This window comes from Pelophylax lessonae, assembly GCF_965119305.1.
Source record: "Pelophylax lessonae genome assembly, chromosome: 5".
Taxonomy (NCBI): Eukaryota; Metazoa; Chordata; class Amphibia; order Anura; family Ranidae; genus Pelophylax; species Pelophylax lessonae.
The window spans coordinates 189860777-189888751 of record NC_138772.1 but is presented as its reverse complement, the minus strand read 5'-3'; the positions used below and the strand labels follow the sequence as shown (position 1 = coordinate 189888751).

Sequence of the window (27975 nt, the reverse complement as noted above, 5' to 3'; positions counted from 1 at the left end):
GAGGTGCTGGTGTGCCCTGCAGCCAGTGTATTATCTGAACGGGTATTTAGCACGACTGGGGGCGTTATCACAGACAAGCGCAGCCGCCTGTCCAGAGACAATGTGGACAAGCTCACATTCATTAAAATGAACCAGGCATGGATCCCACGGGACTTTTCCGTACCTTGTGCAGAATAGAGATGGATACCGACCTTACCCAGCCATTGTTCTATTTTTGCTCTTTCTCACTCTTTTGGGGTGTACCCACATTTAAAATTTGTGAAAAGAAGCAGTGTTGGCTACCTCGTCCTCCTCAGGGCCAGATTAAGGTAGGGGCTATTGGAGCTGCAGCTCCAGGCCCCTACCTTTATATAGGCCCCGGGTTGGCCATATTCACTGTTACCGCTCTTCTGTCACTTGTAAACACAGAAGTCTGGCTTCTATGCTCGCTTCCCCAGGCAGCTCCCTCAGAACCTCCCCACACAGCACGAAGGCCGGACAAGGAGGGACAGTTGCCAATGCATGGATGTGTTTATGGGCTTCAGAGACAGCATCCCATGTTGAATTAGGCATGCATGGCTGCACCCTTCCTCCTCTGGGTGCATGCCAAGGCACGGCCCTTAAGGCCCTTCAAAATCCTCAGCACCAAGCCCATGATGCTCTTAATCCGCCCCTGTCCTCCTCCACCGCCGCTTCCACCTACACCGCCCATAGGTGTGCGCAGGCTATTGCATTAGGGTGTGCACCCCAAAGTTGAAATACACATGCATGTGTTTGCCTACATGTACATGGCCCGATACATTACTCTCCCTGCTGGCAAAGAGAAATAGAGCAGAGCAGGTCCGAGGGAGATCTTTCCCATCTCCTCACTGGCAAACAGAGCGATAATGCTATGTGCCCTAGGTGATTAGGGTGTGCCCAGGCACATCCAGCACACCCTGTGCGCATGCCTATGAGACCGCCACATCCACCACCACCTCAACCTCCCTCCTACTCCATATGGGCCTCGTCCTTCAGAGATGAAGAACATTGTTTTATTTTTCTGTTTTTTTGTTGTTTTAAGTTATTTCCCTATCCACATTTGTTTGCAGAGTACTTGCCATGCTCTTAACTACGTTTTGCTGCCATTTGCAGCACTCTAGCCCTTTCCATTGGTGTTTTAGAGCCATTTTAGTGCCTGAAAGTTCGGGTCCCCATTGACTTCAATGGGGTTCGGTGTCCGGGAAAAGTTCGGCAAAAGTCCGGGACACGGACACGGACTTTTTTTAAAGTTCGGCCGAACCCGCCGAACATGGACATCCAGGTGTCCGCTCAACTCTAGTTCTGTAATAATTTTTGAAACAATATTGCCATCTAGTGCTGAAAATAAATACTGTAACTTCTTTAGTGGTTATTATAAGGCTAGGAGACAGAAAGCTAATGACATCACCCCCTCCCTCACATGACAGTATACATTGGCCACTTCAATGGAGCAACAGGCAGTGGGGGAGCATGGGGAGTAGAGTGTAAATGTGTTTGGGGGGGAGGGAGGCTTGTAAGATATTAATGGCACAATTCACAACGTTTTCCACAAGGCTAAGTATTTTTTTATGTCACGTGACTATATATTTAAAATCGAATTGGACTGGAATACCTGTCCCCTTTTTAAAAATATTTTTTTGTCCTGGTATTTTACCTGCATGAAACAAGTCTTCCTTCACTTTGCCCCAAATGTGCAAAGTGACACAATCTCTTTAAAACTGGCCATCTATTTAACCATTTAGTGAAATATAAATTGGTGAATAATATAATCAATCAGATAATCTTTGTTAAACCTTTCTTTTTCTTTTCTCTGTTACTCAACACATACACACAATTAAATTTGACATCCTTTCGTCTCCAGTTATCTTAAAGCGATAGTAAAGTCCGCTATTTGATTTTTACCTACAGGTAAGCCTATTATAAGGCTTACCCGTAGGTAAAATGAATATCTCCATGTTTAGGAGATATTTACACTGGATGCAGCCAGCACGCGTGGGAGTGATGTCATCGCGGCTCCGGCCAGTCACACAGCCGGAGCCCGTGAACCTGGAAGGAAGAGCGGGGTAAGATGTAAGCCCTGTCAGCGGTAATAGCATGCCGCTGGAGGGCTTCATTCTAATGTAAGTATTTCATAATGTGCTAATATGCGATGCATTCTAGTACATTATGCAATTGCCTTACAGGGGATTTATTTTATTCTTTTTAGCTGCTGCGGTGTACTACCACTTTAATAGGTAAATATTAAAAGTGGTAAAAAGTAACACTCACATTTTATGCAGAAAAAACAGGCCGTTTAAATATAGGAAGCTGTGCTGGTGTCTTTTCCTGGTTACAGTGTGCGCTCGGGAAGTCTTCTGGCACTTGAGCACTTTTTGGATATATGTGGACACATGCTGATACCACTTTTTTATATATATCTTTATCACCTTTTTATATTTATATATTTATTGGATTATCACCATCTTTATCTTTACATTTTATACTTATATTCGTTGGATTAACACTATATATATATATTGATTGAACTATCTTTTGATATTATTGGGTAATGTATATGCTCAGTTTTTTGCACGTTTTGCACGTTGCACTTTATGATCAATCATTTGGTGTGAACATTTATTAGTATTTATTGTGGGTTCAAAAAACCTTTTTGCGCTGTATATTGGCACTTTACACCGTATATGTAGTACTCTCTAAATGCCTGAGAGATTCTCCACCCATTTCCCATGATTCCAAATAATAATAAATAATTATAAAAACTTCTTGTGTATTTAGTCCTATCCCCCTTCTGATATCTGTGATAACCTTATAAATTCCTATTTCCATAATACTTAAACTATCAACTACTAATATATTGTGTTAATTGTTATCTAGTACCTAGCATAGCACCAACATCTCTCCCATTTACTCTAAAAAAAAAAAAAAAAAAATGTGCCCTATCAAGCTATCTCTGAATAATTGTATAGGAGCCAAACCTATAGTGTCCAACATTTTAACCCCATAGTTTTGTTAATTTATCTGTGCATTCCCTATGCTGATATACCATATATTCTCTTTGTAAGATTAAATTTACTGGTTTTACCCATAGAGATTCCAATCCCCAGAAATTCCATCACTGATCACTGTATTAGCATCACTGGTGATGTCATCGTCCCCTAATTTACCTTCCACTCAGTGTCAGTTATTGTCAGATTGTCCGCTGCACTAACACAGTCCCACTATAAGTACATAAGTATAAGAAATACTCTATCAGGGACATGCAGTCAAGGGAAGCAGAGCCTCCCCTGCCAATAACATAGATAAAAATAAATAAATAAACAAAACAAAAAAAACAATTGAGCTTTGAGGGTCATAGCTCCATGATCTGGGGTCATAGAGACCCCAGATTTGGGGGGTAGGTACCTGAAGTGGTAGGTACCCCACCACTTGGGTCTCCTAGCATCTATTGTTTCATAGAAAAATTGATTTTTTTTGTACAATCTTACCGTAAAATCCTTTTCTCTTAAGCTCATTAACAGACGTAGTCCTCGTTGATTCAACACAACTCGGTTATGCTGCCCTCTACAGGAGTAGGACTAGACAGGAAAGAAAACATTCTGGCCACACCTTAGGGGCAGTCCCAGAGGGTATATCCTCTCTCTCTCTGCTACAGCAAATCAGTTATGTCACAAAGCAGTGTTTAGAGAATTTAACCCAACCCAACTCAAAAACAGAGGGGCGGGTACTACGTCTGTCAATGAGTTTAAGAGAAAAGGATTTTAAGGTAAGATTTTACAAAAATCCATTTTTCTCTGTCGCTCATTGACAGACGTAGTTCTCGTTGATTCAACACAACTCAGGACGTCCCAAAGCAGTACCACAAATGAGGGGTGGGAAAATGGAAATCAAATCCAATCTAGAAGGCCCAACCGGTGCCAACTAGAAGTTTTCAACAGAAAAAAACCCTCGAGGTAGACCACCGGTCTCCTCAAATTGCGGCCTGTAAAACCTTGCGGCCAAATGAGGCATCCGCCGATGCCATCACATCAATCTTATAAAATTTTGTAAAGGTATGTACCGACGACCAGGTGGCCGCCTTACATACCTGGACCACTGAAGCCTGATGGCGGAAGGCCCAGGAAGTACTGAGCGCTCAAGTGGAGTGCGCCTTAACAGGGAACGGAGGATTCCGACCCTTAATAGAATAAGCCTGTATCACTGTCTGTCTAATCCATTTGGAGATAGTCGTGGCAGATGCAGGCAACCCCTTTCTGGGGCCATCCGTGATCACAAACAGTGAATCCGTCTTACGGAACGATTCCGTAGCCTTCAGGTATACCCTGATTGCCCGAACCACATCCAAGGAATGCAACGCATGTTCCCGAGGATAATTGGGCTGAGGACACAAGGAAGGTAGTACAATATCTTCATTCAGATGAAAGTCTGAAACCACCTTTGGAAGAAAGGATGGCTTAGGATGAAGAGCTACCTTATCCCTATGAATCACTAAATATGGGGACTGGCATGACAATGCAGCCAGTTCTGACACCCTGCGTGCAGAAGTGATAGCCACCAAGAAGGCCACCTTCTGGGATAAAGTAAGCAAGGGAATCTCCCTGATGTTTTCAAAGGGAGGTTTCTGCAGAACCGACAAAACCAAATTAAGATCCCAGGGCGGTAAGGGCGCGCGGACTGGTGGAGCCAGGTGCCGCACCCCCTGGATGAAATTCCGCACCAAGGAATGAGTAGCCAAGGGCTTCTGAAAGAAGATTGCTAACGCTGAAACCTGACCCTTGATGGTGCTCAAGGCTAGTTTCTGCTCAACCCCCTTTTGCAGAAAGGTCAATATTCGGGTCACCGAATAGGTACGTGGAGGAAATCCTAAAGATTCGCACCACGCGATATACGTCTTCCATGTGCGATAATAGACCTTGCTGGAAGTCGCTTTCCTTGCCTTAATTAGCGTAGGAATAACTAAAGCTGACAACCCTCTGTCCTTCAGTACCTGGGTCTCAATGGCCAGGCCATTGAACCCAGCGACTGTAAAGCACAATGGAAGATCGGTCCTTGAGACCGCAGACACTCCCTGAGAAGAAGTTCCCAAGGAGCGTTCGCGACTAGCATGTCCAAGTCGGCCAGACCGGCTTGACGAGGCTAGCCTAGAATTTCCAGGACAAATGGAGCTGACTGGATCCGAACCAGGCTGCCCTAGAGCTATCTGGCCCCGGCAATCCAACAAAGTCTGATCGTTCTCTGTTCCCACACATTTATCAGACACCTGATTCCTATCAGGAGTGGTGATTTCTCCTGGTTGAACATTAGAGACCGAAGTCACCCGGCTAGAGGCTCCTTGGTCTGTCTGTTCAACCGGATCCGATTCTTGTGGGGAACTGAGGCTAATCTTTGGAAAAGGTAAAGAAAATGATCTGTTCAGGGAACGGTAACTACCGCTCCCTGTAGTACTTAAATGTTGGAAGGGAAGAATCGCACCGGTAGCAGTGGTCGATGCTCGATCTAATGCTCTGAATACCGGTGAAGACATCCCCCCACCCTCAAGCCGGGTGGGGGCGCACCTTCAGGCTGTGTAATCCTTTGCTTCAGGTTTGGCTGAGTCGGTCTTTTGTTTGTCCGACCAGCCCTTCTTGAACCCTCCTGGAGGAGTTTTGCCCTTCCCGCTTGCTCCAGCAGAGCAAACGAACCCTTTATGGGCGGTAAAGAAAGGTCCCCGCTTGTTACGAGGTCCTTTAGCTTTAGCAGCCTGTGGCAAAAAAGTGCTTTTGCCCCCAGTGGCATCCTAAATGATCTCATCTAGGGTGGCCCCAAATAGGCGATTCCCTTGAAAGGGGAGATTCGCCAAGGTCTTTTTGGAACCTAGGTCCGCTGACCAGCATTTTAACCACAGCACACGTCTGAGGATTACCGCTGACATAGATGCATGCCCTAATAGGGGGGTAGCATCCAAGGCTGCGTCACAGACAAACTGTAGTCCTTGTATAATCTGTTCCATCAAATCAGATGTTGCCTGGGGGATATCTTTCCCCTTCAGGTCCTGGCGCACCAATCTCGCCCATTCCGTTAATGTCTGAGAAACTAGACCAATGACAATTACTGGTCTAAAGGCTGACCCTATCAGGGAAAAGATAGTGCGGGACTCCGCTTCTACCTTTCGATCCACCGGATCCTTAAAGGACGAAGCGTCCTCCACTGGAATAACCGTGGCTTTATTCAGTCTGGAAATAGGTGGGTCCACCACTGGTGGTACCGTCCATTTCTTAATGAGGGATTCCTCAAACAGATAGCGTCTAGCAATGCGCTTGGAAATAGTAAAGGTACGCTTAGAATGCTCCCATTCCTCTTTAATCTTATTACCAAAACACTTGGGTAAAGGAAAAACCTTCACCGTCTTGGTGGGTTTGCTAGTACCAAAGGGAATCTCTATTTCAGTTGCCTCTGCCGGTAAAACCTCAAGTCTTAAGGTTTCCCGAACCGCCACAACTAGTGCGTCCACCAATGCTTCTTCCTGAATTATGGCGGAAGCATGAACGTCTTCCTCACTGTCTGAGGGAACTTTACCTGAGACAACAGCCCCTGCAGAGGGACCTGCAGCTGCAATGACCATCTCAGAATCTGAATCTGAAGTATCAGATGATATAGGGGTAGGCGGGGGTCGCTTTCTTGACCCCCGTTCCTGACAGGCCGTCTCCACCCGAGCCACCAAAGACTCCAAAACTGCTGTAAATGCATCCATACTCTGTGCACTGGCGGGTCCCGCGGCCCCCTCGAGGGAAACAGGTGGGGGTACCTGTGTGGCAGGGTCCATAATAATTCCAGATACTACCCGGAAAAAATCAATTTGCCAAAAAATAAAACTTTTTTTTTTTTTTTTTCAGACCCCCAGCGCCACAAAGCCCCTCAGTGCTACCTTCTTAGGGACCCCTACAAAGCGAGAGAGATAGACCCCAGGGCTCACCACTTGATGCTCAGAGTTTTCAAATGCACTTTGTCTCAGCGCTGTCTAGAACAGACAGGAAGTCTTTTGGCTGGCTTCCCGGGAAAAAAGGAGGCGACTCCGCCCCTCTGTACACCTTCCGGCGCCTCCCCTAGCTCCACGAGGTGTTTGGGTCACCTCAAACATGGCCGCCCCCATGCTGGAGACACGAGGCTACACCAAAATGGCGGCCTCGTACGATCTACCAGATAATGGCGGCGGCCTGTACAGAATAACGGCATGTCTGCGGGAGTAACTCGGCCTCACAAACCTTCACCCTCATGGTGATCAGTGTGGCCGGCGGTACCGGACCCTCCGTCGGGAGGCACCTGCTTAGCTGGAGGAATAGGATCCGGAATGCAGTATCATGTATAGACATCGCCCTGTGGCTTCTGACAGGTAGGATACCTTATACTATCACAGTCATGTTCTAATACTGCCACTGACTACAATCATTCAAACATTTTTGCAATTAGATTGTCAGCTCCCAAACCAAGCCTCCTGGTTTCTTGTTCACAAAAATCACACTCCAATAGGGGGATCTGTGACATGTTATAGGATAGAGGGGAGACCCATCCTTACCATTACAGAGAGGGGCCCGTGTTCACCACAAGACCCGTCAGGGGAAAAGGGGGAACATACTACTCACCATACCGGAACCAGGCGGGCGCCAACTCCTGACAGTACCCCTCTCCACTGGGGTGGGAGGGCTGTCGACCAATACGGACGCCGTGACTCATGGTCATTGGCGTTTAAGCGAGACGTTCAACTCGCAGAGTCAGTCCCCGTCCAGTGGGACTATGTCGCTGCCGACCCAGCGCGGAGCTATGGCCTGCACGCGCTCGTAGGCTGAACTGGGGTGACCACTGGATCTCAACATCCAGCCCGTCGCCCAGTTCCAGCTTTCTTGCTTGAAGATCTCACAGGAACACTGGAGAAAAAAGCTGTCTAAAAAATCTTTCTAAGAAAAAAATCCTGCCAGGACCGAAGATCCTAGCAAGGCATCTAGGTCCTTACTCCTAACTAGACTGATTTGCTGTAGCAGAGAGAGAGGATATACCCTCTGGGACTGCCCCTAAGGTGTGGCCAGAATGTTTTCTTTCCTGTCAAGTCCTACTCCTGTAGAGGGCAGCATAACCCGAGTTGTGTTGAATCAACGAGGACTACGTCTGTCAATGAGCGACAGAGAAATGGGACTCCTTGCACAGCCTGTCAGAATCTTTTTTCAGCAGACTGAGAGAATGAGCTCACAGTGCCTCTGAGTTCTTGTCAGAGGTACTGAACTCAATAAACAGCTTGGAGCCTTACACCAATGGTAAAGCACCATGGTTCCAAGCTGTCCAATAAAAATGCTGCAGTGGAGGCTCTCCTCTCATTTCAGTGTCATAGAAAGGGGAATGTGTCTAAAAGACACATACTCCCCTCTAGCCCTGCCCTCTTAACTACAAGGAAGAAACATGGGTTTATGGGTATAAGGTTTACCCATAATCCCATGTTTTTCTCACACAGTTAAGCGGGAGAATCTGCTGCTGCTGAAAAGGTATTTTTTTTAATCAAGCAAAATAATATATTATGCTATATGTTATAACATAAAAATGTATTATTTATCTATTTACTGTGAAATTACTGGTTTGAAGTTATAACTTCAAACTTCAGTAATTTGTCCGCTAAGCCACCTGCTTGAGTACAGTTTTTTCAAATATAGTAAATAACCTTAAAAACAATATATAACAATTATTTGTATATTACTTACTTATGGTAATTAACCACTTGCCACCCAGGTCAATTCTGACACTTCTCTCCTACATGTAAAAATCCTCATTATTTTGCTAGAAAATTATTCATAACCCCCAAACATTATATATATTTTTTTAGGCAGACACCCCAGTGAATAAAATGGTGGTCATTGCAACTTTTTATGTCACACGGTATTTGCGCAACAATTTTTCAAACACAATTTCTATTAAAAAAAAAAAAACTGTTTCATGAATAAAAAAAAAAAAGGTTAGCCTCATTTTTTTATATAATGTGAAAGATGATGTTACGCTGAGTAAAAAGATACCTAACATGTCACAATTTAAAATTGTGCACACTTGCTGCACCACCTATTCCCCTGTTTAAATCTCACTTGTGGAATGGCGCCCAACTTCAGTACTTAAACAGTGTAATTTTTATTTTTTATTTCTGCATTCTGTAACAGCCCTGTACTTAACCAATGAAATCTCAGCATTTACAGGGCTGTTACAGAATGCAGAAATAAAAAAAAAAAAATCTGCTGTCAAAAATATTCCTTTCACCAGACACATATTTATCTGGGGGAATCTGATTGACTGCTTGCGACCTGACACGCCGATTTTTAAGCGTAAGCCAATTGGCTGAAGATTAACTTTTTCATGTCACGGTGCTCAGCTACGCTGTGGGAGTTTGTTCACTAAATAATGTGGGGGTTGTGTCTGGCTCTGATACTAGCCAGTGCCTCACCAGCCACTGACCTCACGTCCCTGTACTCTATATACTATAGTTTGTAGATGCTATAACTTTCACACAAACCAATCAATATACACCTACTGGAATTTATTTTACCAGAGACTTGTAGCAGAATACATTTGGGCCTAAATTTATGAGGATTTTTTTATTTTTTTATTAGATATGTTTTAATAGCAGAAAGCAAAAAAAAAAATAGCTTTTTTTGTTAATATGATAAAAAATAAAAAAACACAGTAGTGATCAAAAGCCACCAAATGAAAGCCCTATTTGTGTGAAAAAAATTATATAGATGTAATTTGGGTACAGCATTTAATGAACGCGCAATTACCAGTTAAAGTTGCACGTGCTAAATAGCATAAAATGGCCTGGTCATGGGGTGGGCGGGTAAAACCTTCCCGTGGTCAAGTGATTAAAGTCTATGCGAGCTAAGTCTTTTCATTTTTTTCTGGCTTTTTATCAGGGCCAAGCTTTCGGTAAAAAGAGACATGGCATCCGCTCTACCCACTGAATGGTATAAAAAAAAAAAATACTGTTCAGCAGGCATCAGGAATTTTACTGTGGCTTAGCAGGCTATATAGTATTAAAAATACATAATTCCTTTAAATACCAGACTTGAGGGAAGTCTTAATTAATTAGTCTTAAAGTCTTGGAGCATGAAAAAATTAAAACTATCGCTTCTACAAGACAGTTCTTTCCTTGCTGGCTTCTGTTTGTAAGCAATGAGACTGGAGGATCCCAGATGACGCAATTTCCCACATAGGGTCATGATCATGTGTGGTCAAGACATCAAACATCCCTGGCTGGTTTGTTGACATTCAGGGAGCTGTCATTTGCAGAGGGAGCGCAATCAGAGAGGTTTGTCATGACACAGGCCATTGTGTACATGCGTTGTTGCAATATCACCTTTTTCCTTGGCGTCTGTGTGTTTATTTACTGTGTCAACTTTTAGTTTGAATGAGTGCCAAGTGGTAGTATGTATCCCTTACTCATTCATATGGGGGTGGGGGCAGATATCTAGGAGATCCTTATTATAAAAGGTTCCAATAAGTTCCTTATTATAAAAGGTTCCAATAAGTCCCCCCTGGAGACTCCTGATCCCTTTTTTACAATCTGAATCAAGCCAGGCGGCAGGTGACTGGAAGCTGTCATTTAGTGGTGGTAGTAATACTACCACTATATGAATAACTTCCAGCTACTGCAGCCAGAGGTTCAGGGTAGACAGACGAACATTTGGCCATTTAGTTCACCTATTCGGCAAACTGCGAACTGCATGGATTCAGATTTGCCTCTCCATGCAAGGTACTTTCCCAATCTTGAAAGGCATGTGGCCTGGTATATTAAAAATTTTCCAGCGCCGCTACAAGCATGGGTACAGCCTCTCCCCCCCCCCCCCCCCCCAGTCCTTTAGGTGTCGTTTAGATTCACACATCCAGAAGTGGTAATGACAGGTATCCAAGAAGCTGCTTTCCCAACAGACTCGTATGAGATGTGTTATATGACCTCAGCCAGGTCTACTCCATTGACCACCCACCCCCCCCCCCCTTCTCCTTTTCCTCTTCTCTCCTCTAGTATGGATCTTACTCTTTCTTTCCTGTTCTCGCTCCCCATCTCTTCCACTTCTATCTGCCTTCTCTTCCTACATTCCCCCCCACTTACTTTTCTTTCTTCTTTCTTGGTTGACTGTCTCAGTCTACTTGCTCCACATGTATAATGTTACTTTTGACATCAAGAGTCATTGTACTGATTTATTATTCTTCGCATTGGTCCAGAAACAACATCACATCTTTAGCCTTCGCTCTACAGTGCTTATTGGATACCAGTTTGACATAATGTTGATCCATGTATTTGGCTTATTCTATTTGTACCCACAATGCAGAATGTTTGATCTGTACCACATGCTCAAATTAATAAATATATTGAAATAGAAAACCATGTAAATATATAACTGCTTAAATTAATTTTATACACATAAAATACAGCTAGATGTTAGGCTATCAGCGTGACGTAATAAAATGACAAAGTTGCCTAATGTACAGCAAAACTTTACCATTATAATGACTATGTCATCACATAAACCATGATTTTATAACTGGATGCCATTGTGTCTGCTAAACACTGTGAATCATAAACAACTGACATGCTTTTAACTCATACAATACTGTTTTTACTTTTATTTTATCTTTTTTTTGCATCTCGGTGCTGCTGATTTCCTCCAAGCTGTTTATTTCACTTCCTGTCCGCATGCACATACTCCAGTGTCATCTGCACATCGTTGCTCTGGACCAGCTTCCTGCTAGTGACAATGGTGGAGCGTGCCTATGCTATGAGCATGGCAGCTTGTAGGCTTCCCCAGGGACACGTGACAGGGTGACACTACAGGAGAACACTTGGAAGACAGGAACAGTAGTATTGTCACCCCATAAGTGCCTGATCAATGACCTTTATGTCAGGATTCACTGGTATAATTTTTAATAAAAGAGTGCTCAGGTACCCCAGAAGCCCTGGCCACCCTAACAATTAAGCTTCAACACCTTACAGTTGCTTGACCACCACCCTGATGCCACTTACATCTTCTATTGCAGAGTTACTTCTGTCTATTGTAGAGTTTCTTTTACAGGAGCGCATAGTGGATCTGTAGATAAAACTTCATACTTGCAAAAAGGAACCCTTAAAGCTTAGTTTCCCTTAAAGCCCCACTCCAGGATAATTTTTAGTCCAATAAAAAAATATATGTATGCACTCTAAATAAACGTCAATCTTAATCACAATTGTTTTTATTGGATTACATAAAGTAAATACAGCAAAAAGACATATGATTCTATTGCAATTTTTAAGCATTCAGACATTGCTATGAATACTTTTCATGTATATATTAAAAGCTAAATCAGTCTAAACTAAACTCATTTATGAGATTTAACATCATAATACATTAATGCTCCATTCTCATATTGGTGATCTTGAATCACAGCAAAATGCAGGACGCCCATGCGATTTCCATCACTTCCAATGGCACATCACGGTGCGATTTTGCCGGTACTGTAAAATCACGCAAACAGAACCACAGAATGCCTGTCGTCTAAAAGAAGTTCCCAGATACCAATATGTGAACAGAGCCTAATGCAGAATCAAGAACTTTCTGTCACAATGGACTATAACTTGTTAGTCAACAAATTTGTACAGTGAGTTGAGAAATAGAAGATAAGGAAAGGGTTAATAAAGAGAACTACAATTCTTCAGCAAGGATAAGTGCCTTGGGCGCAGATCAAGAATAGAAAGAGGGCGAGTAATTAGGGGTAAAATAAAAAGTATAGCGGTAGAATGGAAGCATGGCTGGGCACCACATTTATTGAGATCTTTATCACATATTCAAATAGAATCTGATTTGTCACGTTAAAATATATACTAAACGTTTTCCAAGATTAGTTAGACTGATTTTATTATTTATATTGCTTGTTAAGTGAACCAAAAATATTTTTGGAAATCATTTAAAACTAACATTTTTGCAATGATGATTAGGATAATGAGGAAAAGCAGAATGAGCAGGTCTGATATCCAACCTGTTGCTGATGTGCCACCTACAAATGAAATGAAAGAAAATACGTCAGTCAAAATTTCAGAATTCTGGCCTGCACATCAACAATATGATATTAATACTAATTTGTGGGCATAATGTTTTCCAAAATGATTCCATAATGTAAATAATAACTGAATCAAATTTTAACAAAATAATTGAAAATTTCAAAACATTTTAATTTTGACATAAAAATGAACATTAATATATTTAGTATTTTGTCATTTTAACACTTTCTACATAGATTTTTTTTGTTTTACTTTTATAAATACAATTATCATTTAACCTCTTGCCAATTGGCCAGTAGTAATTTTCCTGCTGGCAGATGGCTCTCCTGGGCACCGCAACATACCCAAACATCACACCAAATGTCCTGGTTTACGGGTGCGCACGCTCCCCAGCCTCTCGGGCTATGGTTCGAAACAGCACAAGTTCGTAAGTAGGCTCGCAGGCTGTACATGCTAGTGCCGGTATTCATGCACCCTGCCACGTGAGTGTAATTCCATATATTGTTTTTATACCAATTTTTAAATAAACAATATCATGCTATGATACCCTTTAATATGTCTACTAATGGGTCACTTCATCACTGATGGAATTCTGCTAGAGAAGTGGTTTGGAGTATCGGACCATGAGACACGAGCCTTAAAGGGGCAAACTGCACATCTTGACTTACCAGTTAAAAGGGGGTCAAAACGTTTACCGAGTTCTTAATCACATCTTTCGGCACAAGAGGTGTAGAAGTTTTTCATATGTTTGAAGATTTCACAGTGTTGAGAATTCTATCTCAATGGACATTTTATTAAATTTTTATTGTATTTGTTTTTTATGTATATGATTCACTTATTCGTCTATTATGTGTATGATTTACAATTTTTTATGAGTTAGCGCCTTCTTTGATATTTTTTACGTCCTTATGGAAACCAATGTTTTCAACCCAAGGGGCAGCAACTCCTAGTTTTATATTAGTGGTTTTCTGTGTGTTTTGAGGGTGCCATACATTGGGTATTATTTTATTTATTTTTTGATTTATTCACACATCTGGCTGTTTTTTTCTCCCTGTAAACATAAACTTGTTAGGCACACAGTTAACCCTTTGATTGTCCTCCTAATTACTTCTGTAACCCAGCCAGTGTCATCAGTACAGTGACAGTTTACCGTATTTTTACTGATCACTTTATTAGTGTCAGTTAGAGTCAGTCTGTGTCCCTCCTAATCAGTGTCTTTTAGTGCCAGTCCTTGACACCATCACAGTCATACTATAAGTCGCTGATCTCTGCCAGTGTAGTGTCCGTCCGGGTCCGTATTCTGGTCACCGTCAGAACCATACTAGTGTCCCCAAAAATGCAGTGTTAACAGAACCCCCCCCCCAATCACTGCCAGCACTTGCGACATGGAGCAGAATACATTTTGGCCTAAATGTATTAAGAAATGTAATTTTATTGGATATGTTTAATAACAAAAAGTAGAATATATATATATATATATATATATATATATATATATATATATATATATAAATATATATATATATATATATATATATATATTTTTTTTTTTTTTTAATTCTGTCTTTTTTCATTCATATAATAAAAAATAAAAAACTCAGTAGTGATCAAATACCACCAAAAAAGCTATATTTGTGTGAAAAAAAATGTATTTACATTTCATTTGCATACAGTGTTGCGTGACCAAGCAATTGCCAATTAAAGTAGCACAGTGCTGAATAGCAAAAAAATGGTCTGGTGATGAAGGGGGTAAAACCTTCCGGAGGTAAAGTGGTTAAACAAATCTAAACAAAATAATACAACCCCACATTCCCCCAAGCCCCCACCCATCCCTGTATCCCCAATTATTCCCCAAATTTTTATTCTTAAAATATAGACTCCAGGTATGTGTTTGCTAGAAACTGACTAGCGTCAGGACAGTACCCAAGCACCTGAGTAGGCAGCAAATAGAAAGAAACAAGCCAGGTTTTATCATGCAATACAAATAACCTTGTATCATGTGAAAGACAATAGGCACAAGTATATTACAGTGACTGGACAGTGGGTAAGCAGCTTGCATAGGCTGCAAAATAAAAAGAAGAGACAAAACAAAAATTAGAATGTTTTATTTGAGGGGCAATAGCCACAAATATTGTGCAGTGGATGCACAGTGCAATCAGGTGGCAGCAGGCATCACACCTGAGTCGTGCAGTCTGAGCCCCACTTTTTCCTAGCTTTTTGTACTGCAACCACTCACTTCTATAATTTAATGGAAACTTTCTGGCCTGGGTTAACCCAGACTGGCAGATTGCCACCAGCATTTTTTTTATCTTTATTATTTTTTTTTTTCTGTAATTTTTGGTATTGATGCTGTGGTTGGGCTGTGTACAGCAGAGGCCAGGCATGTCTGAAATTTCTCTGCTTTGCCACCATATTCTTTATCCTCCAGGCACTCAGCGACCAGTTGTATTTATTTATATTTTTTTCATTATAGTCAGGACCCTGGAGGCATGGCTGCAGGGGGAAAATACACAGCCATAGGCTGCCTGCTATTCCACAACACGGGGAGAAGAGCAGCCAGCAGAACATGGAGGGGGTAATTTCTATGGCCAACAGAAAAAATAAAATTGTACAATCCTGCAGCCATAGGCTGCGTACCCTTCCTCAAACAAGTATCACCCCCCTCAGAAAAATGCCAGACAAGCTTAAAAAAGAGGGGTATAAGTGCTATGGCGGTAGTAGTTGGCAAATCTTGCTAACATGATCTCTCCCTCTTACTTCCCCATTTCCCCCCCTCTACTCCTCCGCCTCTTTCTTCTCTCCGATTCACACGCTGATGGACAGCCCTGACACATATGGGAAACTAGAGCTCTCACACACTCTCAAGGCGGAGGGGGAGAGTTGCACAGACAAGATCTTAGCACTGTTGTCCAGGGACTGAAAGAGGCTGCTACCAAGTCAAATTCAAATTCAGGTACCCTCATGCCTTGTAATTACAAAACATTTCCTAATATTACTTAGTACAGTAATAATTTTCTTATTTGGGTCTTCGGATTAAAACATTTAAGAAACATAGAGACCTTTATTCCAAATAACATATAGCTGTTTCAGACTCACTGGCCACCAGCAATACAATGTATGGAAATGATGGCTTCTTAGCTGTAAGGCTTTGGAAGAAACACAAAACTATAACCTGACAGGTTATGGAGGGATTCTCCTGTCTTATTGGGTTGAAAAGGCTTTACGGAATTCTCTGAGAGTGCTAAAGGTTTGCAAATGCTCTTAAAAAAATGTTGTAAATTCTGTTCCTCTACAAGCTTATGAAGAGCGTCTGCAATCGCTTGATTTATTCTCCCTGGAGAAGAGACGCCTGAGAGGGGACATGATTTCAATTCATAAATATCTCAATGGTGATCTCAGCATAGAAAAAAAGCTATTCAGTCGAAAGGATTGCATGAGGACTCGAGGGCATACAATGCGATTAGAGAAGCGTTTTAACCTCAGGCAACGTGGGGGGTTCTTTACTGTTAGGGCTACAAGATTGTGGAATTCTCTACCGCAAGAGGTAGTTTCTGCGGGAAGTATGGTGGCTTTCAAAAGACTCTTAGGTGTACATCTCAAGGATCGGAACATTCAGGGGTATGAGAGATGATTACGGCCACACACACCTACACAGGTTGAACTGGATGGACTATTGTCTTTATTCAACCTCACCTATTATGTAACTATATAAAAGCTTAGGACAATGTGTAAAAGGCCTTAAATAGTTGTAAAGGCTGAAGGTTTTTTACCTGAATGCATTAGTAATGCATTCTCTGAATTGTCAGCTCCTTCTTCTCCCAGGCCCCGCAAATACTTACCTGGGCCAAATCTCAATCCAGTGATGTGGCCAAGAGCAGCATCTGTCTCCATTCTCTCTATCCTCACTGGATCAGTGAGAGCTGTGGAAGCCATTGGCTCCTGCTGCTGTCAATCAAACCCAGTGATGAGGGAGCAGGGGGTGGCACCGAGACACACTGTATGTGTGTCAATAGACACATACAGCACAGCTCAGGATCGACACTGCATGTGTGCCACTATAGGAGGTGGGTTTTTTTGGTGGCACACGGAGAAGAGGAGGAGCTCAGAGGTATGAATGAACCCTCAGCTATCTTGGCTACAGTGCATGCTTCTTCTGGGAGCTTTAATATACGTATAGAATGAATGCCTCTAGACCTTAAGGAAAGGGAGCCATGGCTGCTGGAAAAAGGAGGAGGAGGAGTTAAGATTTGACAAGGTCAGAAGGGGTTGTGGTAGTTCAAGAGACCTTAAATAGGGAGCAAAGGGAGGGTTCAGTAACCTCTTTGGAGACACCCAGCCTTCAAGCAGCTTCAACTCCAAAGTAACAATCATGTGAGCTGGTGAGTCCTGCAGCAGGCCCACAGTTTCAACAACTGACCTGATGGACCCTAGGAGAGCTTTCTAAGTAGATTTGGAACACAGACAAAAAAAATAGGTGGACTGTGCAGTGACTCTGCTTAGAGGGTTACTTGCTGCTGCTCTATCTGAACCAATGGCTCTGCCTACCAACATCCCAGCTCCAGCATCAGGCAATATATAGTGTATACCCTGCAGATCTCAGTTTCCATCCTACTTGAGCCTTAGCTCTGAGGAGACTTCTGGCACCAGTGCTACAGCAAAGCATTACATGCACAGCTTCACCCCCTCCCCTCACTACAATCAGGGCTGGATATCAGCTAGGCAAAGAGCAACGAGAGTGGATCCTCCTGCAGAAATGGTGCCCACATAAGTGAGTCACTTGAGGAGCCTGTGGGTTCAACCTCAGTGACAGCAAGAATCTACTCCCTGGAGCCACCCCTCAACAATAAGCTGCCTTCTCATTTGCTGCAGTGCCTCTACCTGTGAAATCAATCACCAGTCAACAGTTAACTGATCCACACTCACTGCTGCCATTAAGTGATTATGATTCTAATTACATTTCAGACAGAAGGGCTGAATAGCCAGAAGAGAAGAGGAAGACAGGATAATTTGAGGTGGTTAAGACTGTCTTGCAGCATATGCTGCCCAAAACATTTGGAAATTGGCTCTTGGGCTTTTGTGCATATGATAGATATATTTGTGTTTCCCACATATGAGCCCTTTGCTACTTTAGTTATATAGATCTTAGCTCTGAGGCCTATAAGGTATATGGAGGGCAGTGTTGGCATAATTATGACACAATTTTTCTAATAAAATGTCCCTTCATAATGAGCTTCGGTTTGACTGCCATGCTATTAAGGTGTTGACATAAGCCATCACCCTTTCAGTTTGTTGTCAGTGCTGATCCTGGAGCATCAGCGACATCCAAGAGAGGAGTCTGCTGGTTGTTCAATAAAAGCTGCTGCAAATGGTGTACCTCCTGTCATTTTAAGCACAATTGTAACCTTATAACCTTAACAAACATTATCTTATCAAGCATATTAACTTTAATCTCTACTTTTTCTTTTTCAGACGTTCAAAACCTTGCTCTTCTGAGTTGCATTTCCATGCCATTTTTCAGAGCTTTTCTGGATCAACAAATCAATTCCAAAGAGTAACACATTCCCAGGTATAATGTCATTATAGAGGATGTGGTCATAACTGACTTCAGTGTTTCGATTCTTTTATTCAGTCTAAAATGGATCAGAAGGATTTGGGAAAATAAAGTGTGCTTGTTTGCCTGTGGCAGCCAGTTTTTCCCCAAGAGCTTTAACAAAGGAGCATTCTGCGATACACCCACAATTACATTAGGATTCACTTTAGCAGATTCCAGCTCTGGATAGTTCTTGGCTTGTGTCTAAACAAATGGGGTATTATTCCATCTTAATTTTCTACCCATTCATTTAGGATAGGAACTGCTACCATGGCATCTTTAATGGGCTTTTCAGATAATGACCTTAAGTACTTGGGTAGGTGGGAACTGATCTGTTTATTGTTATAAGTTAGACCTCATCTTTTGTTTTAATTTTAGGCCTGGCCCCTATCTTGACATGGATTATCAGGGATTCATACTTAGATGGTTGGAGAGAAGCTGGCTGGTACTGCAGGAAAGCACTCATGGCACAGTGAGTAAAGGCCTGAGAGTGAAAGATCCTAGTGACTGTCTTTGTTAACCCACTGAGTCCACTGAGCTGTAGTTCACCTATGTCTAGTCTCAAGAGGGGTTTCATCAGGTACTGCAGGAACGCATGGGAACGGCGTTCCTTTACTTTTTCCACAGCAGGAACCTTGTTCCTATTAGAAGCTGCATCCTGCAGGACTGGCCTTTGAAGTGGCTGTGGCAGGCACTAACTGCGCATGCTCCGTCTGAAGCCTGCCGGACTCGGCAAAGCTTATACACGCTCGCCAAATTTTCGGGCGGGCGCATGCGCATTAATGCAATGGTGCCATCTGGCTCCATTTTTAAATGGAAGGCAGAGGAACTCAGTCTCGGCGGCAGTGCCTCACCACAGCAGAGAGGAGAACACTGTGAGGGGTAATATAAAAGGGGACCGCTGCAGAGGGAGGCACTACTGTAGGGGGGTTGAACTTGGGGGGCAGAGGAGGACTACTGTGGGGGGGGGGGTTGTGGGGGGCGGAGGAGGATACTACTGTGGGGGGGGGTGAAGGGGCAGAGGAGGACACTACTGTAGGGGGGTGAAGGGGGCAGAGGAGGACATTACTGTGGGGGGGGGTTGAAGGGGGAAGGGGAGGACATTACTGTGGGGGGGGGGTGAAGGAGGCAGAGGACACTGATGTGGAGAGGTGAAAGGGGCACAGCATCACACTGCAGTGGAGGTTCATGATATGAAGGGGGGCAGAAAAGGACACAAATTGAGGGGGGCAGAGGAGGACACTACTGTGGGGGAAGGTGAAGGAAGGAGGCAGAGGAGGACACTACTGTGTGGGGAAGTATTGCCAACCACCCATTATTTATGGGCTGCCCGTAAATGTCTGTGGCCCCCCTCCACCAAATGATTTGGACCAGTGCACTAAGGTCCATAAAGACATGGATGAGCAAGTTTGGGGAGAAGGAACTTGACTGGCCTGCACAGAGTCCTGACCTCAACCCGATAGAACACCTTTGGGATGAATTAGAGCAGAGACTGCGAGCCAGGCCTTCTCATCCAACAACAGTGCCTGACCTCACTACTGTACTGCGCTTCTGGAAGAATGGTCAAACATTCCCATAAACACACGTCTAAACCTTGTGGACAGCTTTCCCGGAAGAGTTGAAGCTGTTATAGCTGCAAAGGCGGGGGGGGGGGGCAATTCAATATTGAACCCTATGGACTAAGCAGTGGCGGTTCTACATTAAATTGCTCCCCGGGCGAGACTCCCTCCCGGCGCCCCCCCCCAAAAAAAATAACATGACAAAACTTCACATCTTGTATCCACCATTATATATTATATATACCCTTGATTGGTTTAGTATTATATTGCACTTATACACTTTATTTTATATTTCTCCACAATTAATGCACCATTTCACGCAATATATAATTTCCTATTATATAGTTTTCACAGCAACTTATTTCATATATAGGTCCACATCTATTTTCGTTGGTTCACTGGCCAGACCCTCCAACTGGCTATTTTCACTATAATTATATTTTTTATATATACAACCAATATATACATAATTTTTGGGGGTGAGCGCACTGTTTTTGCACTATCTTGCACTGTATATGTTTATATAAGTTATAGCCTATAACTTATATAAACATATACAGTGCAAGATAGTGCAAAATCAGTGCGCGCACCCCCAAAAATTGTGTATATATTGGTTGTATATATAAAAAATATAATTATAGTGAAAATAGCCAGTTGGAAGGTCTGGCCAGTGAACCAACGAAAATATATGTGGACCTATCTATGAAATAAGTTGCTGTGAAAACTATATAATAGGAAATTATATATTGCGTGAAATGGTGCATTATAGGTGTATATATATTGATTTGTGATTATATTGATTTGCATTTTTGCACTTTACATTCATTCATTCATATCTATTTTATATCTGAGAAAATCTCCTGTACACCAGTCACTGGTTTAAGTCAACCTTCCACACATTTCTCAGGCAGCGCCAAAAATCTCCTGTACACCAGTCACTGGTTTTAGTCAAGTTCAACCTTCCACCACACATTTCTCAGGCAGCGCCAACTACCTCATTTCTTTTTATGAGAGCAACTTACCTGCAACCAACTGCAAGTGTGTGTAGTAGTGACTACTACAGTCCAGTGTGTACACTACCCTCCTCTCCTCGCCTTCCGCGCCGCCGCTGCTGTGTGTGTAGTGAGTGTACAGTACGAGTCCTCGGCTCCTCCTCGCCTTCCCCCCACTAGTTCTGAGCGCGCCGCCGCCACTGCTGTGTGTCTGTGTAGACAGTGTACTCTCGGCTCCTCCTCCTCCCCCCCGCTAGTTCTGAGCGCGGCTGCACAATCCCCGCTCCACTGGAGCGGCTCCAGGCAAACTCCAGCCGCCGGCACGTCTCCTTCAGCAGCAGGGGCGGCAGCGGCGCCACCCGCAGCAAAGATGATTTTCTTTTTATCCACCACAGGTTCGTACCGAGTGCCGCCCCCCAACGTGATGCCGCCCCGGGCGGCTGCCCTGTTCGCCCGTGCCCGAAACCGCCACTGGGACTAAGACTGGGATGCCATTAAAGTCCATGTGCGTGTAAAGGCAAACGTCCCAATACTTTTGGTAATATAGTGTAGTTTATTGATTGGTAAAAAAAAAAGTGAATGCAGCAGTGGAGCTATACAAAGAATAGTAGCTCACAGCAACTGCATTTTAGCTTATTGGTCGAAGTTTAATGACTTTAATGAAAATTGTGTAGATTTTTGGGACTTTTTTTTTTTTTTACACACTTTTTTTCCTCTTTTAATTTTTTAACATTTTAAAAACAGGTACTTAAAGTATAGGTTACCTGGTTTGTTACAGTGTATTGCAGAACTCCCCACATCCTTCTCCACCTTGATATTCATGATAAGAAAGACACTGCTTAGTACCAGGTCCCCAACATCCATGGTGAGAGCATAAAGGATGGCAAACATTTCCATTAAGAACTACAAAGAAAGTAAAAAAAAAAAATAAATCTGATAACACATAGATTACGAGTGTTCAATAATAATCATTATCAGCAAGAAAGGCTAGCCATCAGATATAAACAAAAAGAAAGCTCACACCAGTATAACTGTGTATGTAAATCAGGCAGACTAAGGTTTCTGAGATACCCGTATATATGAAAATGCATGCTATGCTAGCATACATAATAAATAGTCAGTAAACATACAGAAATAAATTACTGACTGTCCATTTACCCACTGCGTGATTAAAAAAAGTTTCTCAAGAGCACATATTATTCTTTGGGGGTAATAAAGCTATACATTACATTTTTTAAAAAAGCTTCAGACCTGGTGGGCATTCATGCATTTGCATTCATGTGATCCAGAGTGATTAGATGCATTGATGAAATACAGAAATTAAAACAGGTTTTAAGAGAAAGAAGCAGAAACTATAAACATTTGGAAACGACAGTATTTCATCTGAAATTCCTAAAAATTTAGTCTGCTTAACAGGTATCAGAAGGGGGATAGATTCTTCATGCATACAGCTTTGTCAAGAGCTTAAGGCATAAAAGGCATAATCATTAGATATTATAATCTAATTGGTGGTGGTTGGATCATGCATGTATAATCTCCGGTCTGAATAATGTATCTTTTATCCAAGTAGTTTATCAACACATATGCCATAAGTAATATTTACAATTTTGTAAACACTCCAGGGGAAGCAACAGTAATTGGCCAATTAAATTCCCTATAGTAAATGGCTGAGGGTTGCCAACCCTTATCCTGAATTTTGCCCAGCCCTGTAAAAAAAAAAAAGAAAAAAAAATGGACTGGGCTATGATCATTGCTGTTGATTTAACCAAGGTAATTTCTGAAGTAATCATTAGCATGGGACCCAGTCAATCATTAAGGTTATCTATGGGCTATGCATTATCCTGCTTTGGGCTGCTGCTAATTCTTTTGCTCTAGCTGTATTCCCTGGGCCATTTTGTTTGGAGATGGTCAAGTAAATCAAAACTGGTTTCATTCAAAATTTTAAAAATTCTAATCCATAACTGGTAATCTTAAAAACTGGTAAATCAGCAAAAGTCACTGTGACAGCTTTAGAGTAAAGTTACACCTCGTATAAGGTGCATGCATTTTTCATTAAAGTCAATCAAAAAGCCCGAAATGCATTATTACGCAATAAAATGCACAACTATGTGCATTTCTATTGATGTCAAAAGAGGAGCATGTGGGTTAAAACGGCAAGGTGTGAATGCAACATAAATGCTTTACTTTGGGGAAGCATGCTCCCTAATATTCCCTTCCTACAATTTGCATTGTATAAAGTACAGTATATACAGTAGGTGCCAAGGCAAGACTAAAGAATAAAAATGACAGGAGAAAAAAAAACAGTACAAGTGCTATCGAAGCATTGATTTGATTTTTTTTTATTTTTTTAATTATGGAAAATGAAAAGACTGGACAGAAAGAGCAAGTCCACTTTGGGTTGTTAAAGGGTAAAAAGCTAAATGTTCTTAACAGTGGCAAAAAATGCCAAACAGTGAACAGGTGATGATATTAAATATATAATACAACCATGTTCTAACCCTTCAAGCTCCATTCAAATTGTAAAAAAGGTTTGGCTTTGTCCATCAAACGTTACAAAAATTCTCTTCTAAAACATCTACTTAACACAGCTGCCACAAAGCTGCCATGTGGAAGAAATCTCCTACACCTACTATTGCACAGTGGTTGGATCGGGTAGCTGACATACAGTTGATGGAGCAGCTGATGGCCGATCTCAGAAAACAAACGGAAAACAAATTTGAAATCTGGATCCTGTGATTTCTTTACAGGAACTCCAAAACTGCAGAAGCTATCCCTAATCCTCACTTTTTTTTCTCTCTCTCTTTTCCTGACCCTTTAACAATCCATTCTCCTCTACTGTCCATACCCTAGTCCCCCCCCCCCCCCCCCATCCCACATAAAACAGGAAAAAAGGGAGTCAGAGCAACAACTGAACTTGAATAGAGCCTGTTCTCTTTTATACATATATTTTACATTTTCGATAAGTGGTAATGTTTTAGAGCCTTTGAACTGCCTTTTCATTTGCATTGAAAGATATTTGACCTGCGTGCCATTTCGTAATATTTGTTTCTGTACCCATTTGCTGTGCTCTTTTGAAGTTTGAAAAAAAAGAATTTATGAAAAAACAGGTTTTAAAATAGTTGTTTTAAAGTTTAGTTTACTGAATTAAATGTTCAGGTGGAGAAGGATTATTTTAGTGGTAGTATTGGGTTATACTTATATTTAGAGTTGAGCAGACACCTGGATGTCCGTGTTCGGCGGGTTCGGCCGAACTTGAAAAAAAAGTCCGGGTCCGTGTCCCGGACTTTTTCCGAACTTTACCAGGACACCGAACCCCATTGAAGTCAATGGGGACCCGAACTTTCAGGCACTAAAATGGCTCTAAAACACCAATGGAAAGGGCTAGAGTGCTGCAAATGGCAGCAAAACGTAGTTAAGAGCATGGCAAGTACTCTGCAAACAAATGTGGATAGGGAAATAACTTAAAACAACAAAAAAAAACAGAAAAATAAAACAATTTTCTTCATCTGTGAAGGACAAGGCCCATATGGAGTAGGAGGGAGGTTGAGGTGGTGGTGGATGTGGCGGTGTAGGTGGAAGCGGCGGTGGAGGAGGAGGAGGTAGCCAACACTGCTTTTTTTCAGTCATTTTAAATGAGGGTACACCCCAAAAGAGTGAGAAAGATCAAAAATATAACAATGGCTGGGTAAGGTCGGTATCCATCTCTATTCTGCAAAAGGTACAGAAAAGTCCTGTGGGATCCATGCCTGGTTCATTTTAATGAACGTGAGCTTGTCCACATTGTCTCTGGACAGGCGGCTGCACTTGTCTGTGATAACGCCCCCAGCTGCACTAAATACACGTTCAGATAATACACTGGCTGCAGGGCACGCCAGCACCTCCAAGGCGTAAAGGGCAAGCTCAGGCCATGTGCCCGATTTGGAGACCCAGAAGTTGAAGGGGGCAGACCCGTCATTCACTACATGTTGGCGTGTGCACACATACTGCTCCACCATGTTGGTGAAATGCTGCCTCCTGCTAAGACGTTCCATATAAGCTGCTGGTGCTGCTGTTTGTTGTGGCGTGCTGACAAAGCTTTTCCACATTTCGGCCATGCTAACCCTGCCTTCTGAGGTGCTGGCGGTGCCCTGGTTGCGTTGGCGACCTCTTCCTCCTCCTCCTCTGCCTTGGCCTTGTGCTTCCACTGTGGCCCCGCTGTCAGGTGGGAATGCCAGCAGCATCGCGTCTACCAGCGCACGCTTGTACTCGCGCATCTTGCGATCACGCTCCAGTGAGTGAATTAAGGACGGTACGTTGTCCTTGTAACGGGGATCCAGCAGCGTGGCCACCCAGTAATCAGCACAAGTTAGAATGTGGGCAACTCGGCGGTCGTTGTGGAGACACTGCAGCATGTAATCGCTCATGTGTGCCAGGCTGCCCAGAGGCAACGAAAGGCTGTGGGAGGTGTATCGTCTGTGTCCTCTGTATCCCCACAGCCACGCACCAGTGATGGCCATGAGCTGGCCTGGGTGCCACCCTGCTGTGAACATGGTTCCATCTCCTCCTCCATCTCCTCCTCCTCATCCTCCAGAACTGTGCCCCTGCTGGACAATTGTGTCCCTGGCGTTTGTGTGTGCAGGAATCCACCCTCGGAGCCACTTGCGAATGACTGCCCTGAAAGCCTTGGAAATTTTACCTCTTCATCCTCCTCCTCCTCATCCTGTGCCACATCCTCTTCCATCATCGCCCGAATCGTTTTTTGAAGGAGGCATAGAAGTGGGATAGTTAAGCTGACAACGGCGTCATCGGCACTGGCCATGTTGGTGGAGTACTCAAAACAGCGCAACAAGGCTCACAGGTCTCGCATGGAGGCCCAGTTACTGGTGGTGAAGTGGTGCTGTTCCGCAGAGCGACTCACGTGTGCGTGCTGCAGCTGAAACTCCACTATGGCCTGCTGCTGCTCGCACAGTCTTTCCAGCATGTGCAAGGTGGAGTTCCACCTTGTGGGCACATCACATATGAGGCGGTGAGCAGGAAGGCCGAAGTTGCGCTGCAGCGCTGACAGGCGAGCAGCAGCAGGGTGAGAACACTGAAAGTGCGCACAGGCGGCCCGCACTTTCTGCAGCAGCTCTGACATATCGGGGTAATTTTTAAAGGAACCTCTGCACCACCAAATTCAGCACATGCGCCAGGCAAGGGATGTGCGGCAAACCGGCTAGGCCCAGAGCTGCTATGAGATTTTGCCCGTTATCGCACACCACCAGGCCGGGCTTGAGGCTCGCTGGCAGCAAACACTCATTTGTCTGCTGTACCATGCTCCTCCACAACTCCTGCGCGGTGTGTGGTTTTTCCCCCAAACAGGCAAGTTTTAAAACTGCCTGCTGTCGTTTACCCCTGGCTGTGCTGAAGTTGGTGTTGAAGGTGTTACGCTGACCGGATGAGGAGGCGGTAGAGGATGAGGAAGCAGAGTAGGAGGAGTTAGGAACAGGAGGTAAACTGAAGCGCCATGCAATCCTCGGTGGTGGAAGGACATGCGCCAAATTGCTATCCGCCTCAGGCCCATCCGCCACTGCATTTACCCAGTGTGCCATTAGGGAGATATAACGCCCCTGACCATGCTTACTGGTCCACGTATCAGTAGTTAGGTGGACCTTGGCACAGATGGCGTTGCGCAGTGCACACCTGATTTTTTCCCCCACTTGGTTGTGCAGGGAAGGGATGGCTTGCCTGGAAAAGTAGTGGCGGCTGGGCACGACGTACTGTGGGACAGCCACCGACATAAGGCTTTTAAAACTGTGCGTCTCCACCAGACGGAATGACAGCATTTCAAACGCCAAGAATTTTGAAATGCTGGCATTCAGGGCCAGGGATCGCGGGTGGGTAGGGGGGTACTTCCTCTTCCTCTGAAGTGTTTGGGAGATGGAAAGCTGAACGCTTCCACGGGGCATTGTGGAGATGGTTGGTGACCCAGGTGGTGGTGTTGCTGACAGATCGTCTGTGGCAGGTGCCGGTATTACTACAGAGGTGGAAGAAGAGGCCGAAACTGCAGCAGAAGAGGAAGCAGGAGGAGCCAGACACCTTTCTTGGTTTTGAAGGTGTCTACTCCACTGCAGCTCGTGCTTTGCACTTAGATGCCTGATCATGCAGGTTGTGCTCAGGTTGAGAAGGTTTATGCCTCGCTTCAGGCTCTCATTGCACAGGGTGCAAACCACTCCTGTCCTGTCATCAGCACATTTTCTGAAGAACTTCCACGCTAGAGAACTCCTTTGAGCTGGCTTTGGTGCGCTTGGTCCCTTGCTGCGTTGGGCAGTAGCAGGCATAGTGTCTAGGGCACAGCCGCTCCGCTTCTGCACCCTGCTCCCTCTTCTACTGTGCTGGTGGCTCTGTGCGACCACCGCCTCTTCCTCCAAACTACTCAGGTCACCTGCATGACCTTCATTACATGTGGGGTCGAGGACCTCATCGTCCTCCAAATCATCTTCCACCCAGTCTTCACCCCTGCCCGCCTTGTCGGTCTTCTCAATTCTGAGTGCCGCAGCAGTTGGCACCTGCGTTTCGTCATCATCGGAGACGTGCTGCGATGGTCCTTCCATGTACTCATCTTGAGAAATAAGTGGTTGGGCATCGCTGCACTCAATCTCTTCCACTTCTGGGGCAGGACTAGGTGGATGGCCCTGGGAAACCCTGCTGACAGAGTCATCAAAAAGAAGAAGAGACTGCTGCATGACTTGGGGCTCAGACTGCTTGCCTGATTTGCAAGGGGGTGAGGTGAAATACGGTTGAACATCGGCTGCAGGTGCCAACTCTGACCTTTCTGCAGTA

The 27975-nt window shown here is 43.7% G+C and overlaps 1 protein-coding gene across 1 annotated transcript in view; it reads right to left on the bottom strand.

Annotated features, from left to right (window-relative positions):
* Positions 1-12878: 12878 nt before the first annotated feature.
* LOC309556458 (epidermal growth factor receptor-like) overlaps positions 12879-27975 on the bottom strand; it is a 285296-nt gene continuing 270199 nt past the window's right edge. Inside the window, exons 16-17 of the mRNA XM_082258918.1 lie at positions 21939-22077; positions 12879-13029 (exon numbers count right to left, since the gene is read on the bottom strand). Of these exons, the coding sequence (XP_082115044.1) occupies positions 21947-22077 (131 nt within the window). The 3' untranslated portion in view covers positions 12879-13029; positions 21939-21946. The remainder of the gene's footprint in view (positions 13030-21938; positions 22078-27975) is intronic.